The following is a 16,649-nucleotide window of genomic DNA, read 5'->3' on the forward strand; positions in this document are numbered from 1 at the left end:
GGACACCTTACACAACATCCCCAGCATTTTTCTCATTGAAAGATAATGACAGATTGAGGAGTTTGCTCCAAGAGACCTAACTGCAAAATAAGGACTGTCCCAGGTATTATTTTGAAAAATAACAACAGAAAGTAATTTTCAGTACTTAGGAAGGGAGCCCAGATTAACACGGGCACGGTACATTATATTTTCATTTAATCCATGCTAAGATCCAATACTTTGGATGTTCAAGAGTTCCACTGAGATGGTTTTCTAAGCTGCAGGTCTATTTTGTTTGCCGATATTGAAGCCCTTTGGATGTTTTGAGGTTCAGTTGTTATTTTTCCTACATGCCTCCTTAAGCCTTGAATGAAGCACGAACCACTCTTCCCTTAAGAGGCTGAGCGGGACGGAAGTTATTCACCATCTGGATTCTTTCATCTTCTTCTGTGGTGAAGAGGAGGGTACGGAATTTCTCCATCTGTAAATTCAGGGGACTTCATATTACTTGCTTAGGAAAATCAGTTGCGCCAGAGCTCATGAAGAAAGGAAAACGCAAATGAATTTAGGATGGCAATTTACATGTTGTCCAAAAAGTGGACCAAAGAGGACACAGATTTGCATGGTATTTGCATATCCTAATTGATAGCTGCAAATATAGAAATAAATAAATTAACACAGAAATGCAATCTATCTCACTGTAGAGGGAGACTGTGACCACGTAACATGACAGTCTGCTGTCCAGGTGCTAATGACTGATGAGAAACTTCAAGGCTGCTTCTCTCCCTTCTTGGGTTTCCCCCCCTATATGTTCCTAAATAAAATAGCATTTTTGTGTGTGTGGTGTCCAGGATTTTAAGAGCAGACAGCATGGGCACTTCTGTGCAAAAAAAGAACAGCCCCTCACCCTCTGCCACCCAAGATTTACCTGTTTATCGGATATTCTGATGGTCTCCTTTAGCACTATCCAGGTCACACTCTCATTAAGAGGAGGTGTTGTCAAGGATCCAGGATATGTCCAGTAATCGAGACAAGAGGGCAGGAGGCTGCTTGGGTCAAAAGACTTGAACTGGGCTTTGGTTCCCTGAGAAAAGCAGGGGCATGGATTAGAAAATGAAAAGTAGAAATTAAAGGTACAAACTAAATTGTTTTTACAAAACCTTCTGGAAGCTGCAGAAGCAAAACAAAGCTATTGCTATTGTCCAATAGCTGATCAAATATTGGATTTAGCTAAAAAGGAGACGGGAACTGAAAAAAATACATGACGTGTCATCATGGTGTAGTGGTTAACATGTACGACTAGGACTTTGCAAAATTCCAGATAGGGAGATATTTATGGGAAGCATTGCATCATATTAATTTCACCGGTCATTTAATTACATCAGTGTTGATCAAGATTTATTTTGGGGGGAAGCAGATTTGTTGCACAAGCTGAATTTGTTGGTGTATGGTTGAATCCCACCCAAAAACAATGACAGTCTGAAGTACCCTGAGCACAGAAATGATTTGGTTACCAATGCAATGGGTATGGGGAAGGTGTAATGGGATGGTGATAATGATATCCTGCCTTTTCCACAGACTGGGACTCAAGGTGCCTTACACAAATTGTAACCATATAGATAAAATAAGGTAAAGGTAAAGGGACCCCTGACCATTAGGTCCAGTCGTGACCGACTCTGGGGTTGCGCGCTGATCTCGCTCTATAGGCCGAGGGAGCCGGCGTTTGTCTGCAGACAGCTTCCAGGTCATGTGGCCAGAATGACTAAGCCGCTTCTGGCGAATCAGAGCAGCACACAGAAACGCCATTTACCTTCCCGCCAGGGACATGCTTTTGAACTGCTAAGTTGGCAGAAGCAGGGACCAAACAATGGGAGCTCATCCCGTCACGAGGATTTGAACCACTGACCTTCTGATCGGCAAGTCCTAGGCTCTGTGGTTTAACCCACAGCGCCACCCGCGTCCCCATAGATAAAATACAAAATGCTAAAAACAAAATATACTGTAACAGTCTAAAATCAATTAAACAATAATAGAATTAAAACAAATCTATTAAAATACAGATAGTAAAAGCAGTACAGCCAGTGCTATTAAAAGGCCTTTACTTAAAAACAGTCAGTTCGCCAAAGCCTGTTAGAATAAAAGAGACTTCACCTGCTGGCAGAAGGACGGTGAGGAGGGAGCCAAACTGGTCTCCTTAGGAAGGGAGTTCCAAAGTCTGGGAGCAGCCACTGAGAAGGATCTCTCCTGTGTGCCCCACCACCCAATCCCATTGGCATCATGGCTGCCACATTCTAGACCAATTGGAGTTTCTGAACAGTCTTCCGTGACACAAAACAAACTTTGCATTTGTATTTTAAACTTACTTTAAATTTGACCATGTACAAGGCATCTGTCAATCTGTTCATACTGGCATGTTCTTCTCCAATCTAAGAGTTTAAAACAAGAGAGATGCCTAAGAATGTGGGTTTTGCAAAAAAGTAAGAGTTTCAACAAACCAGGAGCTGCCAATCTCTACCACCGATTTGTTTTTCAGCCTTTTATTTCCCCCTCAAACACTGAAACAAGTGCCTGGAAAATGCTACCAGAAAAAGGGAAGAGTCTTTTGAGGTTCCCCACTGTCTTGGACAACTCTACCCTTTCTCCTTTTCTGTCCTTCTTGCCTTCCAAAACACCTGCCCCCCTCTCTTCCTTCCCTCAAATCCTTCCTCAAAGCCTCTTTTTTCTGTGGTACGACCTTTAGACTTAGATCATGGATGGAGCACCTTTTCTTCTTTTGGGGACTGCATCTTCTCTGGGGTTGCCTGCCAGCAGCAGGTGGGTGGGGCCACTTCCTTCCTTCCTCTCTTCCTAGGCTGCTGGGGAAAGGACATGTCACACTTGCCAAAGCTCTGAACAGATACTGTAGCTACTGTATAGAAATTAAGCCGAGGGCCACATTACATCCTGCCTTAAACCTCATCCCTTGCTGAAACTTAGGCTGTGTACACACCATACATTTGAACCACATGAGCTCCCTGAAATAATCCTGTGAATTGTTGTTTACTCCTACAGACCTACAACCGTCAGCTTCCTTAGCAAATTATACCAGTACTGTAATTCCCAGGCTTCTTTCAGGGAAGTCATGCACTTTAAATGTGCATTAAAAGTATGATACAGTATTTACGCAGCCAGAGCCTCTAACTGTGTGCAATTTAGCTGAATACATCTCATTCTCTTTTTACCCTCCCTCTATACCAGTGGTGGCGAACCTTTTAGAGACCCACTTATTTATCGCAAAGTGCCCAAAGTTGTTGAGCTTTTTTGGGAGAGACAGAACAGAAAAATTGCCACCATTTCTTCCTTCTCCCTCTTCCCCCCCAAACGCTGTTACGCCCAATCAGAAACAGCCACTGCCGTAGCCAATTGAAAAACAGATCAATCACGGAATACAATTGCTGGTTTAAGTGCTGGATGCACGCAGTAGTGTGGGAAGGAGTGTGGACACAAATGGAAAAAACAACAGGGCCAATGGCGCATGTGGCAGCAGTGAGGGCTCCGTGTTCCCACTCCGGCACTCATGCCATAGGTTTGCCACCGCTGCTCTATACTCTCCCTTGTGTTGAATTTTAGACTAAGCTCCTGATGGCAAAGACTGGTCTTCTTATACAGTGTCATGCACGTTGGTGGTGCCACGCACATAATAAAATGGAAATAACAACTAAAAGAAATAAAAACCTTCATGGGAGGTTTTTAAACAGATGTTGGGTGGTCATCGGTCAGGGATTCTTCAGCTGTGATTCCTGCACTGCAGGTGGGTGAACAAGATGATCTTTGCAGCCCCTTCCAACCCTACACTTCAATGTTTCTAAGTTCAACAACTTTTGTGGCTCTTACCTCTAAGAAAACACCAATCACTGCTAAGCCATCTGGAGCCGCTGCTGCCTCTTCAAAGGTCACATATTTCTTAGCATTCCAGTGAACTAAATGGAGCTGGGGAGACAAGTCAAACATCAGTATTCAGGGGCAGCACACTCCGTTCCGTCACTTGAGGCCAAACAGAAAGTGCTGCCCTGACATCACTCCCGCTGCCACCAGGGGCGTCATACTTGCCACCGCTGCCTGCACCACATGCTCTGCCAAATCAGTTGCTGATGGAGAAGTGGCAGCTCCATCAGTGCTGATTTCAAGTGAAATTGTGCCAATTTTGGGAGAGATCTCACCCGGAATCAGCACGGATGCTGGCCCTGCTTCTCCATCGCTGGTGTGATTTCTGGAGACCACAGAAATCTGACATCCTATGATTTTCTCTGCAACCCCAGCACAAGTTTGTATATTAAAAGGGGGGCGGTTAAAAGACATCCAAGATTTATGACTCGCCTCGCAAGGAAAAGGGTTGCCATCGATGGTGTGCTCTGATCCGGAGTCTTGGCTTGCCCCCCAATGAAAATGGAATTGTTTCAGCCGGTAAGGATCTTCCAGTGGCCCTCCACTGACCGCTGCAACCAAGAAGACAGAGAGAAAACTGACTTTCATGAACCTGACCATATTATACATCCCTCCACCCACCTCAATAGCTCTAACAGGAAAAGTCCCAGGTGCAACAAAACAAGGCCTGGTTTCCTTTCAATAAGTGATAAGACATCTTTGCAATACTGTATCTGCTTTATTTACAGATGGTACCGGTATTCACATTGCCAGAAGGGCTCCCAGAATTGCTTACAGATTTATAAGCACAGTCCCTGCTCCTCAGGCTTACAGTCTAAAAAGACACAGCACGAAAAGGAAAAGGAAATGTACAGGGAGGGAGGAGGAAAACAAGCAAACCCAGGCAGCATATTCTTGACATCGCAAGGTTCTTATAAGCTGCTTACAAAAAAAGAGAGAAGAGAAACAGTCTCTTCAACAAGAACAGGCTTCTTTCAGGGAAGCCACACACTTTAAACGTACATTAAAAGTATGGTACAGTATTTACTCAGCCAGAGCCTCTAACTGTGTGCAGAAATGCCAGACTCTATCCAGATATAGCTAAGTACAGTGCCATCTACTGTTTGAACTAAATAATGAACTAAATAAATCCACAAAGTAATTCAACCCCAAAAGCTAGAGAGAGATTCCTAAATATCAACCTCTAGCTCAGTACTGTCTGTACCAGGGGTGCCCAAACTTTTTTCAAAGAGGGCTAGATTTGATGAAGTGAACATGTGTGAGGGCTGACCAAAGCTGTTGCCCTTTTTTTAGGGTTGAAGTTGTTGAGCTTCTGGATTTCAGGCTGGAGTCTTTCCTGGGTAGGGATTGAATTTGGGACCCTTTGCATGTCAAACTTGTGCTCTGCTACTGGGCTGTAGTGCTTCCTACAAGATGTTGGGGCAGCGGGCACACTGCAGGCACTGCGATAAGTGCCACCCGCTGCGGTGTGGCACCCAGTGTGCCCCGCCCCCCAGCTACGCCTCTGTGTTGGGGACACCCCCACCCTGCCAAGAGGGCACACCTGGAGCCAAGCCTGAGTGATGACAACCCAGTGCAAACTGAAAGTGTGCACTAGAAGAACTTCTGATATTGCAGACCAGACTTCCTCAACCTCAGGTCTTCAAGATGTTGTTGGACTACAACTCCCATCATCCCTGACCATGGGTGTAGTCAGGAATTTTGTTGGGGGGTGGCAGGCCTTTTTTTAGGGGGGCAGAACTTCAGTTTGCTATGTCTTTTTATTGCTTTAGGAGAAGCAGCTGCCCCTCCCTGCCCCCCCAGCTACGTCCATGTCCCTGACCACTGACCATGATGGCTGGCACAGACAGAGGAGCTCAACATCAAGAGGGCCACAGGTTGCCCACCCCTGCCATATAATGCACAAGCATATATTCAGACATGGATTTGACCTCATGCATTATTGCAGCACAGAAGCACCCTACTTAAGCTTAAGTGAGAATGGATTCATTACAGCCCCATTCATTGTCACTAAACACCACTGTAAATGAAGGATTCGCTGAACGGCATCTACTACTGTTCTTCACAAGTTAAGTCTTACGTATTCCAAAGGCTGCAACTTAATACTGTACTTGATAAATGGCACCATGGACGTTCCTCACCTGTCACTGTAGACTCAGCTGCTCTGTAACTATAGCTTTTAAGGCATCTTTCCCAGCTGGAAGAAACTTGGAACAGCACCATACCAGTGTGTAGGCACAGACTAAAGAAGTGTGGGGCACTTCTGCTCCCCACAGACACAAATTCAATGGGCCAGCAAAGTTTCCCCAGCAGTTCTCCTCTGTCCTACGTATCTGATTGATCTGGCTTTCCCCCCTAATTCCAGTGTTGCCCCAAGAATAGAGAGAGGGTGTGATGGTGGAAGAGAAGGGAAGGATTAACTCTTTAACTCTTTCTCCTTGTGCTGTTTTCCCAAAGAAAATCACCAATCAAGGAAATCATTTCAGGTGGAGCCTGCAGTAGAATGCTGCAGTGTGGGTATTCCGTTCCATTCTCCATCCCAATTGGTTTTCCATTTTGTTCTCTGTTATGTACTGAGTCGAATAGGATCCAAACTGCAGCAGTCTGATTGGTCCTAGAACAATAGGAACCAAAAGGCAGCAGTCTGATTCGTCCTAGAACAATAGGATTCAGAATGCAGCAGTCGGATTGGTCCTAGAACAATGCAGCAGTATGATTGGTTGGCAGGAACCACCCAATCATGCTCCAGATTTAAGTGAATCCACAACCTGATTGGCTTACAGTAGAATTCCGGAATTAGCCAATCATGTGCAGCCCATTGTGTAAATAATGTATATAAAGCAGATACCTTGAGGGGACTTTCATTCATTCCTCCTCACCACTATGAGCTGAATAAAGAGCATGAAATCACTTTGCGACTCTGAGTATATTTCACTGGCGACGAAGGTGGGATCCCGCTGAGCTGACTGCCACACACAGCACCGCAGCACCGCCACCTGCCGCACCGCTGCCTCGCACCGTGTATCCAGGCTTCAGCTCCGGGACACAAGGAACTCAGAATGGCAACCGACAGCAGCTTCTCGCCGTTCAACCCAGCAACGGGAGACTGGGAAGCGTACGCCTCCCGTTTCACTTTCCTCCTAGAAGCCAAAGGGGTCACCGATGAAGAAGACGCCAAGAAGAGGGCGATATTCTTCAGCGTCTGCGGAGAGGAGACGTTTGAAATCGCCCGGGCTCTCCTTGCGCCTGAAGACGTCGCTACTGTTCCATACAAAACAATAATGGAACAGCTGAAGGGGCACTTTTCGCCGCAACCCTCAGTGGTGGCTCGTCGAAATGCCTTCTATGCAAAGCGGCAAGCCCCTGGGGAAACCATAACTGGGTTTGTGACCTCTCTCCGCCAAGCCGCCCGGTTCTGCAACTTCTCAGAGCTGGAGAACATGCTTCGTGACCGCCTCGTCGGTGGCCTGAGGGATGAGAAACTGCAACAACGACTCTACGCTAAGAAGGACCTAACGTTCCAGGTCGCTCTGGAGGAGGCCCTGGCAACGGAAGCTGCCAAGAGGTCGACGCAAGAGGCACGGCCGAGCCTGCCATCCCAACCGAGGGTCCACCACGAAGACCTCACTGACGACTCAGGATCTGACAGGGAGGAGGTGCACCGAGTACAGCAGCGCACTCAAGCAGCCCACATACCACAGCTGCCTCGACGAGAAGGAGGGAACTGCGCAAGCTGCGGGGAAAGTCACGAGAGGAGGACCTGCTGTTTCCGCAATGCAGAGTGCAGGCAGTGCAGAAAATTGGGACACATCGCCCGGGTGTGTCGGGCTCGGCCCACCCGACGCCAGGCATCAGATGACCAATCCAAGAGCCCCAGGTCCCGGGGCCCAACGCACCAAGGCAACTCGACGGAGCTCACGGACTTCCAGGTATACCAGTTGCCCTACCCCAACATAGAGAAAATTTATGTAGAGGTACGGATAGAGGGGGCCCCATGCCGCATGGAGCTTGACACGGGTTCAAATCTATCCATAATCTCGGCAAGGACCTTAAGGAAACTGTGTCCTACTGGGGGTCCCAAACTCAGGCCGGCCCCATTCACCCTCCGGGACTTCCAGAAACGTAAGGTCCCCACAATGGGGGTGGGGACCTTCAGGGTGCAATACCGAGGGCGGACGCGGCAACTGGACTTGCTTGTGGTCAAGGGCCCCTACATTAGCTTACTGGGATTGGCATGGTTTGGACCACTGGGACTAGCCATCACCGGAGTGAACCACACTACCTTACAAGTGGATGTGGACGCTATATGCAAGGAATTTCCAGGGGTTTTCGATGGGAAATTGGGACAGTATACGGGCCCCCCCATTGCTCTACAGCTTGACCCCGCAGTACGACCAGTCAGGCTCAAGGCCCGCCGGGTCCCGTTCGCCCTGAAACCACGTATAGACGAGGAATTGGACCGGCTAGTGGAGCAAGGAGTGCTGGAGCCGGTGCCTAATGCCCCCTGGGAAACCCCAATCGTCACACCCGTCAAGCCTAATGGTTCGGTCCGCATCTGCGCAGACTACAAATGTACTATAAACAAGGCCCTCACGGCCCATGCATACCCAGTGCCAGTGGTCAGCCATGTCCTTGCTACCCTGGCTGGGTCGAAAATTTTTGGCAAGCTGGACTTGGCCCAAGCATATCAACAGCTGCCAGTAGATGAGGCCACAGCAGAGGCACAGACGATTGTGACGCACAGAGGAGCGTTCAGGGTAAAGCGGCTGCAATTCGGTGTCAGCGTGGCACCAGGCATATTCCAGAATCTAATGGACTCGCTCCTTAAAGGGATTCCTGGCGTCACCCCCTTCTTCGATGATGTGTTGATTGCCGGGCCCACACCAGAGGAGTTTGAGGACCGCCTCCGCACCGTTCTGCACCGTTTCCAGACAGCGGGTCTCAAGGTGAAGCGGGAAAAATGTCTACTAGGAGTGCCTCAGGTGGACTTTCTGGGATTTATGGTGGACGCAGAAGGGGTCCACCCGACTGGGGACAAGGTACGGGCCATTTGTGATGCCCCTGCGCCCAAGAGCAAGACTGAACTTCAGGCCTTCTTGGGACTATTGAACTTTTACCATTCCTTCCTTCCCCACAAGGCGGCGGTAGCGGAGCCCCTACACAGACTCCTGGACAAGCGGGCCCCTTGGGTGTGGGGCCAGCGCCAGGAGGCTGCATTCCAGGCAGTCAAGGACCTGCTTGTCTCAAACTCGGTCTTGGCACACTTCGACGAGAGGCTGCCGGTGGTGCTAGCATGCGACGCCTCGCCCTATGGCATTGGCGCTGTCCTGGGACACCAACTCCCGGATGGGAGAGAGGTACCGGTGGCATACTTTTCCCAGACACTCAACGCAACCGAGCGAAACTACTCACAAATCGACAAGGAGGGTCTGGCAATTGTGAAGGGAGTAAAAAAATTCCATGATTTCTTGTACGGGCGGCCCTTCACCGTGGTGACTGACCACAAACCGTTGCTTGGCTTGTTTGCCCCCGAAAAGCAGACCCCCCAAGTGCTGTCTCCTCGTGTCCTCAGGTGGTCAATTTTCCTTGCCAGCTACCAGTATGCGCTGATTCACCGCCCGGGGAAGGCGATGGGCCATGCGGACGCCCTCAGCAGGCTACCACTACCAGAAACAGGCCCCGACCCAGCACCTGCACAAGAGGTTATGAGCCTGGAGCTGCTTCCCGACCGCCCCATTCAGGCACAAGAAGTGGCACACCACTCCAAGAAAGATAGGGTCATCTCCCGGGTCCTGGACTGGGTGTGGAGGGGATGGCCCAGCAGCAGGCCTGGGCCAGAATTCGCTGGCTACACAACCCGCAAACATGAACTGTCGGCCCACAAGGGGTGCCTTTTATGGGGAAGCAGGGTCGTTGTTCCCCAGCCCCTCCGCAAAAGGGTCCTCACAGCCCTACATGAGACACACCCAGGGGTAGTAAGAATGAAGGCCCTTGCCAGGAGTTATGTGTGGTGGCCGGGGATCGACGGAGAGATAGAGGCCTGGGTCAAACACTGCCAGGCCTGCCAAGAATCCCGCCCAGATCCCCCAAGGGCCCCAGTCCAGTCCTGGGAGTCCGCCCGAGCACCATGGTCACGCCTGCATGTGGACTTCGCTGGCCCCTTTCAGGGGAAAACATTCTTCATAGTGGTGGACTCCTACACCAAATGGCTGGAAGTCGCACTGGTACCGTCCACTTCTACGTCCGCAGCCATCCGGGTACTACGCAGGCTGTTTGCAACCCACGGGCTCCCTGACACTCTCGTCTCAGACAACGGGACTGCATTTACGTCAGGAGAATTCCAAACCTTCACAGCGCAGAACGCCATCCGCCACATCCGTTCGGCGCCATTCCACCCTGCCACCAATGGCCAAGCAGAACGCATGGTGCGGACCACCAAGGACACCCTTCGCTGCATGACGCAAGGGGATTGGGAGTACCGCCTTGCCACATTCCTCCTAGCACAGCACAGCACCCCCAGCTCAACGACTGGCCGGAGCCCCGCTGAACTACTAATGGGTCGGCGCCTTGCAATCAGATTGGACCGTCTTCACCCCGATAGAGCTCAGGATGAGGTAGTGGTGGGGGAAGGCAGGAACCCCCGGACCTTCGAGGCCCAGGACCCAGTGTACGCAAAGAATTTTGGGGCAGGCCCAGCATGGGTACCCGCCACAGTCACCAGGGTCACTGGCCCTGTGTCGTACGAGGTGCTAACGGATGGAGGGCAATGCTGGCGCCGCCACTGCGACCAGATACGGCGACGATTCCCGGGAGAAACCCAGGAGGAGGAAAGGGCAGAGGAGTCCCAAGGGAACAGTGGGGCAGTGAGGCCCATAGAGCAGCAGGGGCCAGCAGGAGAGGCAGAATCAGTAAATACAGAGAGGACCCGTGAGGCCGAAAGGACACCGGAACCAGAACCACGACTGAGCGAGCCGGTTGCGCCAGACCAAACAGCTCCATCACAGCCAGCCTCCTTGGAACACGAGCCAGAACCTGAACACCGGACCAGGGAACACCACAGGCCGCAACGGACACGTAGGCCGCCAGCGTACCTTGAGGACTATGAATGCGACCTCCCGGGCAGGACTGGAACTTAGAGGGGAGGGGTGTTATGTACTGAGTCGAATAGGATCCAAACTGCAGCAGTCTGATTGGTCCTAGAACAATAGGAACCAAAAGGCAGCAGTCTGATTCGTCCTAGAACAATAGGATTCAGAATGCAGCAGTCGGATTGGTCCTAGAACAATGCAGCAGTATGATTGGTTGGCAGGAACCACCCAATCATGCTCCAGATTTAAGTGAATCCACAACCTGATTGGCTTACAGTAGAATTCCGGAATTAGCCAATCATGTGCAGCCCATTGTGTAAATAATGTATATAAAGCAGATACCTTGAGGGGACTTTCATTCATTCCTCCTCACCACTATGAGCTGAATAAAGAGCATGAAATCACTTTGCGACTCTGAGTATATTTCATTCTCTAATAGCCAGCCTGTGTTCTGCAGCCACTGAACATGTGGTCACACCTATACCATACACGGCTTCCTCGAATAATCTTGGGAACTGTGCTTTGTGAAGGTTGTTGGGAATTGTCGCTCTGCGAGGGGTAAGCCACTGTTCCCGGGATTCTCTGGGGGAAGCAATAGGCTTTAAGTGTATGGTGTCCTCATTGGACTGTTTTTGCTCTTACCTTCCCATTCAGGCTTTCTTTTTCTAAATAATGTTTGGTACTTCTGCAAACTTTATAGTTCCTCCAAGCTCGCTGATACCTCCCTCCTTTTGCATGGATGGTGCCATTTTGGCCCCTGAATGATCCACACTCACCTCTGCACTTTGAAAATAGAGGGAATTGTTTGTTACATGTTAATATCATTTCTCTACCAAGGGGGCTTAGAGGAAAGTAAACATTGTTCCTTCCTCTCCTTTTCATGCAAATCTCTTCTAAGAAGCACATTTTTGTGTACAGTTTTGACTACTGTACATATTTTTGCAATCCTAGCATAATGCATTTTTCGATGTTATTTTCACTAATTTACAGTATTCATTTTGTGCACACTTTCCCCCAAATACATGCATTTTTGAAGAAGTATGAATTTTGAACAATGGCTGTATTTCAGTTCTCATATTATCTCGGAAAGTGCCTATTTGACAGATTCAGCTTTAAATGTGAACTTAGTTGACGCCTCCCCCTCACTAAACATAACATGCACCACTTACCCGTTTTGTCATCAACATCCTTAAAGTCTACCATGACTGAATGCCCATTGTTGGAGATGTCGATAGATGAGCACGATTCATACGAAATGCTAAGGGGCTTCAGGCAGGGGTCATAAATGGCTTGTGTGGGGATTATATCAATTGGAGACTGATGATTTCCTTGGGCAATGGGGTAGGACTTGTACCACTCAGGAGGTCCTTTGAGAAGGAAAAAGGGAAAAACTGTTACATCATTCTTAGCTTCAGACATTGTGAGGTGGCTTTTTATTTATCCTCAGAAAGATTTGGGGTACTGCATTCCATCATTTACAGGGGACAAACTAAAGCTTGTCTCAGTAAGACTTATATGGAAAAACCCGAAGTAATCAGACTAGTAGAACATTGTTTTACTGACTAGGTAACTTTAGTGAAATATGGCAGGCAAAGGGCATTAGAACCATTCAGTGGCGTAGCGTGGGGGGTGCAGGGGGGGCCGGCCGCACTGGGCGCAACATCTGGGGGGGGTGCGCTCGCCGCCTCCGGAGTCACCGGAGAGCCTCGGGCGCAGGCTGTAGCAGAGCCCCATGTCTTGCGGAACAGATGAGCTGTGCGCGCGTCCAGGGTGAAGGCGGCAGGCAGGCAGCAGCTCTCAGCGCTCGCTGTGGAGAGCGCGCCAGACAGCCCCTCCTCACAGCCCCGCCGCTGCCGCTGTAGCTGCTGGGCCATGTTGCATTTTCCTCGCCTCTCTGCCCTCCTCCTCCTCCGGGCAAGCGGCGTCATTTGGGCGCCAGCGCCAGCGGCAACTTGCCTCAGATCACCTGACACGGACCCGCCCCCGCCGCCATGGCTACCTTACCGTAAATACCCCAGCCCAGGCAGCAGCAAGAAGAAGCTGGCAGCGGCGGCAGGTTAGGGGTTAGGGGGCGCAAATTACTTGCCTTGCCCCAGGTTAGGGGGTGCAAATTACTTGCCTTACCCCGGGTGTTGACAACCCACGCTACACCGCTGGAACCATTGGTACATCTTACTCAGTGTTGCCTACACCAGGGTGACGAACTGTAGCCCACCAGGTGTTGCTTTTGCAGCAGCTAGGGACTTTTCTGAACACACCATTTCTAGTGGCATAGTTGCTGTGTATTTTTTCCAGATTGTTTTGGCATGCTGTTGCATGACATCACCAATATTCAGCTAGTATTCTGGAATAACGTAAAAAAAAAAATTCTACCACAAAAACCCTGACTTCTGTGAAAGAACTAGAATAGAGCCTCAATATTTTCATTTGTGTGGCATGTGCGCAAACACCATCCCAGTTTCTGTGTAGCCAGTGGGTTTGGGAGACACCTGTTCTGCTCCCCTTCCCTTGGGCAAACAGACCACTGTCAGCATGCAAGCTCCATTCAAGAGATGAGGTTGAGGATTCTGAGTGAGATGGGGAATTGCATGCAGTCCCAGCAGCACTTCCACACAAGTGGAGCCAGTGCTTCTGCGACTTGAGGACATTACACTACCTCAGAGGACTCCATTGCAGAAGCTCCCGTAGAACCAGAGTCTCTGCCACTCCCTCGGAGCTGAGGCCCTTTAACTGAAAGCAGAGAACTCTTGCTCCTATACAGGGCTCAGTCTCAGGCTAAGCGTTCCTGAAGTGACACTGGATGTCTGCTTTGCTAGCCCAGTCAGCCTAAACCCTGCACACAAAGCAGGTTAGCGCTGCCTGCCCTGCTGCAGAGGCCAGTGCTTGCAGCAGGACAATTGCTCCATCTCCAATGTATTGTCTACATTGCCTGGCAAACAGAGGTCTTCCCTACCACCTGGTGCCCCAGAGATGCCAGGGACTGGATCTTGGAATCTTACATATGCAAAGTATTACGTGCTGCTCTGCCCTGGAAATATGGCTCCTTCCATGGGCAGCTGTGTTGTGTTTTCCTAGCATTATTCTCTAATGCCCGCAGTTTTTCTGTGAACTGTTGTGTTTTTTTGAACCGTGACCACACATGAAGCTGTTTCACACTGAGGTAGCTGGACCATCTAGTTCAGCACATATATGCTTTCTGGGAGAGGCTTTCCAAGGCAAACATCTTCCCCAGGCATGTTATTTGAAAACCTTTCACATGAGAAGCCAAACATTTGCCCAGAGATCTTATTCATGCAAACCTCTAATGTGTTCCACCATTGGTCCATGAAAATGCCATTTTGGGCTACCTTCATTCACCCTCCTGATGACAATCTGATGACAGAAGTAGCCAAGTAGCCCTTTTAAATAATGGTAAACACCAGAATTGCTATGCTCCCCTGCCTCTACTCAGTCATTTGTGAGGACTTACAGTGGTACCTCAGGTTACATACACTTCAGGTTACAGACTCCGCTAACCCAGAAATAGTGCTTCAGGTTAAGAACTTTGCTTCAGGTTGAGAACAGAAATCATGCTCCGGCGGCATGGCGACAGCAGGAGGCCCCATTAGCTAAAGTGGTGCTTCAGGTTAAGAACTGTCTCAGGTTAAGAACGGACCTCCGGAACGGATTAAGTACTTAACCTGAGGTACCACTGTATTTTCTATAGATTTGCTTTAATGCAGTGCACTTTTCCCTCATCAATGCTAGAGCATGCATTTTCTCTCCAGTTTTCCTCCCACGAAAAGGCTACCCCATTTTCCATTTGCATGCCGACTAATGCTTGATTGGCATGCAGGTACATATTGCTGACCAGCAGGTTATCTGGAAAGGCCCTTCAAAGGGGCACAGGTCATGAACAAAGGTCAGCAGACTTGGTGTCTTTGCACTTCTCTAATGAAGAAGAAACTTAGAAGAAGATGCTGCAAAGGCAAGTCATGCTTTGACCCCAGCAATGAATCTTGCGGCTCTTCCGAGCAATAATTGAACAGTTGCTTATTGGTTAACCACTTAAGCGCCTGTTGCACTTTGCCTATTTTCTAGGAAAGATGGCATGCAGTCGGCATCTGCAAGGAGTACAGCAATAAGTGCAATAAGCAGAAGAGCAGAGAAAGGATGGGATGGATTCAAAGCAGAAGGGGAAGGGTCTGCATATAACCTACCATCTTTCTGCCCATATCCCCAGCAGTTATGACCGGTCATTATGCAGGCGGATTCGTTCTGCTTTGCTGCCAGCTCTTTTAATCCGAGCTGCTGCAGCTTACCTGCCTTTATAATAGCTCACTTGTGGGACAGTGTCAGTCTCTTAAAGAGGCAGCAGCAGTTCCTGCTCCTGAGGCCACTGTGTACAACTAGGGCTGTTTAAAATATGATCCCAGAAAAAGAGATACCCAGTTAGACTGGGGTTTGTGATGGGGGATTTGGAATTCTACGCATACCCTTTCGAATTCACTCGTGGCAAATATTAGACAGGAGCTCTCTCTATTGTCTTTTCAGCACCTACAGAAGATATTCTTCTCCCACTGAGCCTTTTAAGTAGAGATCTTTCTGGATCTGCATTGAAATTGTCTTTATATGTTTTAATTTGTTATTACTTGTGTGTTTGCCACCCTGGGTTCCTTTGGGATAAAGGACAGGATATAAATGTTGTTATTGTTGTTGTTGTTAATAGATAATGACACACACACACACAGCTCCTTTCATTTTACTGGTCTTCCATAAGGGCTATTGATGCAACAACGATTGTGTGCAATATAAGTAGATTCAGTGCATCTCGTCAGTACCTATTAAAAAGAGTTAAAACATATTACACTCACAGGAATAGGGTGGGCCTTGAAAACACACATCTCAGCTGGCAAAGGCTAGGGTAAAGAGATACATCATCAGTCACCAAAAGAGAATGCTTTCTCCCAGGACCCCCACCTCCCCCCAAATTTTTAGGGAGATGGAACCACCTAGAGCCCCAATGTTTATATTAATAATAATAATAATAATACAGTGATACCTTGGTTTACAACCACAATCCGTTCCGGAGGTCCGGTTGTAAACCAAAACAGGATGTAACCCAAGGTGCGCTTTCACCAATGGGGCCTCCAAAAAAAATTGGTTGTAATCCAAAAAAAGGGACGCACACTTCAGGGAGGGTTTGACATGGTTGTAATCCAAAACGGTTGCAAACCAAGGTACCACTGTAATCATGAACTGACATGGAAAAATTAGAAACTGAAAAAAAACAAAAATGACAGTTTTGCCTGGAAAGATGTGAAGCATTTTTAGGTCCACCAGCATAGCTAAAAACAGAGAAAATGCTCCATCAGTCATTTGCATCCTGCAAGTAGAAGGCTGTAGTCCTATACTCATTTAATTGGGAGTAAGGCCCACAGAACTCAATGGGGCTTACATGTACAATTGTGCAGTAAAAGGGAGAACCTTGATTCTTGTCCCCCACTTGGTGCCTGTCCTTGGAGGGGCAATTTAACTTGGTAGTGAAAGGTTAGTTCCTTCTATATTTGTTATCTCTTATGTGACACATGATAAAATAAGTCACTATAACCGAAAAAGTTAATGAGAAACAGCATTCAACCTGGAACCTCTGAAATATGTGAGGAAGCAGATATGAAG

At 48.7% G+C, this 16,649-nt stretch overlaps 1 protein-coding gene across 1 annotated transcript; it reads right to left on the bottom strand.

The window, feature by feature from the left end:
- Positions 1–274: 274 nt before the first annotated feature.
- Positions 275–15,247, bottom strand: CA7 (carbonic anhydrase 7). The gene is made up of 7 exons (XM_083753534.1): positions 15,191–15,247; positions 12,161–12,358; positions 4,336–4,454; positions 3,853–3,948; positions 2,343–2,405; positions 908–1,063; positions 275–460 (listed from the first exon to the last, which is right to left on the bottom strand). The coding sequence occupies exons 1-7, from the start codon at positions 15,228–15,230 to the stop codon at positions 338–340; spliced, it is 795 nt and encodes a 264-aa protein (XP_083609660.1). The 5' UTR covers positions 15,231–15,247; the 3' UTR covers positions 275–337.
- Positions 15,248–16,649: the final 1,402 nt, after the last annotated feature.

Source organism: Podarcis gaigeae, assembly GCF_964106915.1.
Source record: "Podarcis gaigeae genome assembly, chromosome: 8".
In the NCBI taxonomy this organism is placed as follows: Eukaryota; Metazoa; Chordata; class Lepidosauria; order Squamata; family Lacertidae; genus Podarcis; species Podarcis gaigeae.

Bases quoted from the DNA above. Each gene is read 5' to 3' on its own strand.
- CA7 (XM_083753534.1), bottom strand. From the start codon at position 15,230: ATGACCGGTCATAACTGCTGGGGATATGGGCAGAAAGATG. The intron at 2,406-3,852 runs GTAAGAGCCACA...TTAAACTCTTAG, and splicing joins TGATTGGTGTTTTCTTAGAG to ATTGGAGAAGAACATGCCAG. The intron at 461-907 runs GTAAATCTTGGG...CTGAATTTACAG, and splicing joins TCAGAATATCCGATAAACAG to ATGGAGAAATTCCGTACCCT.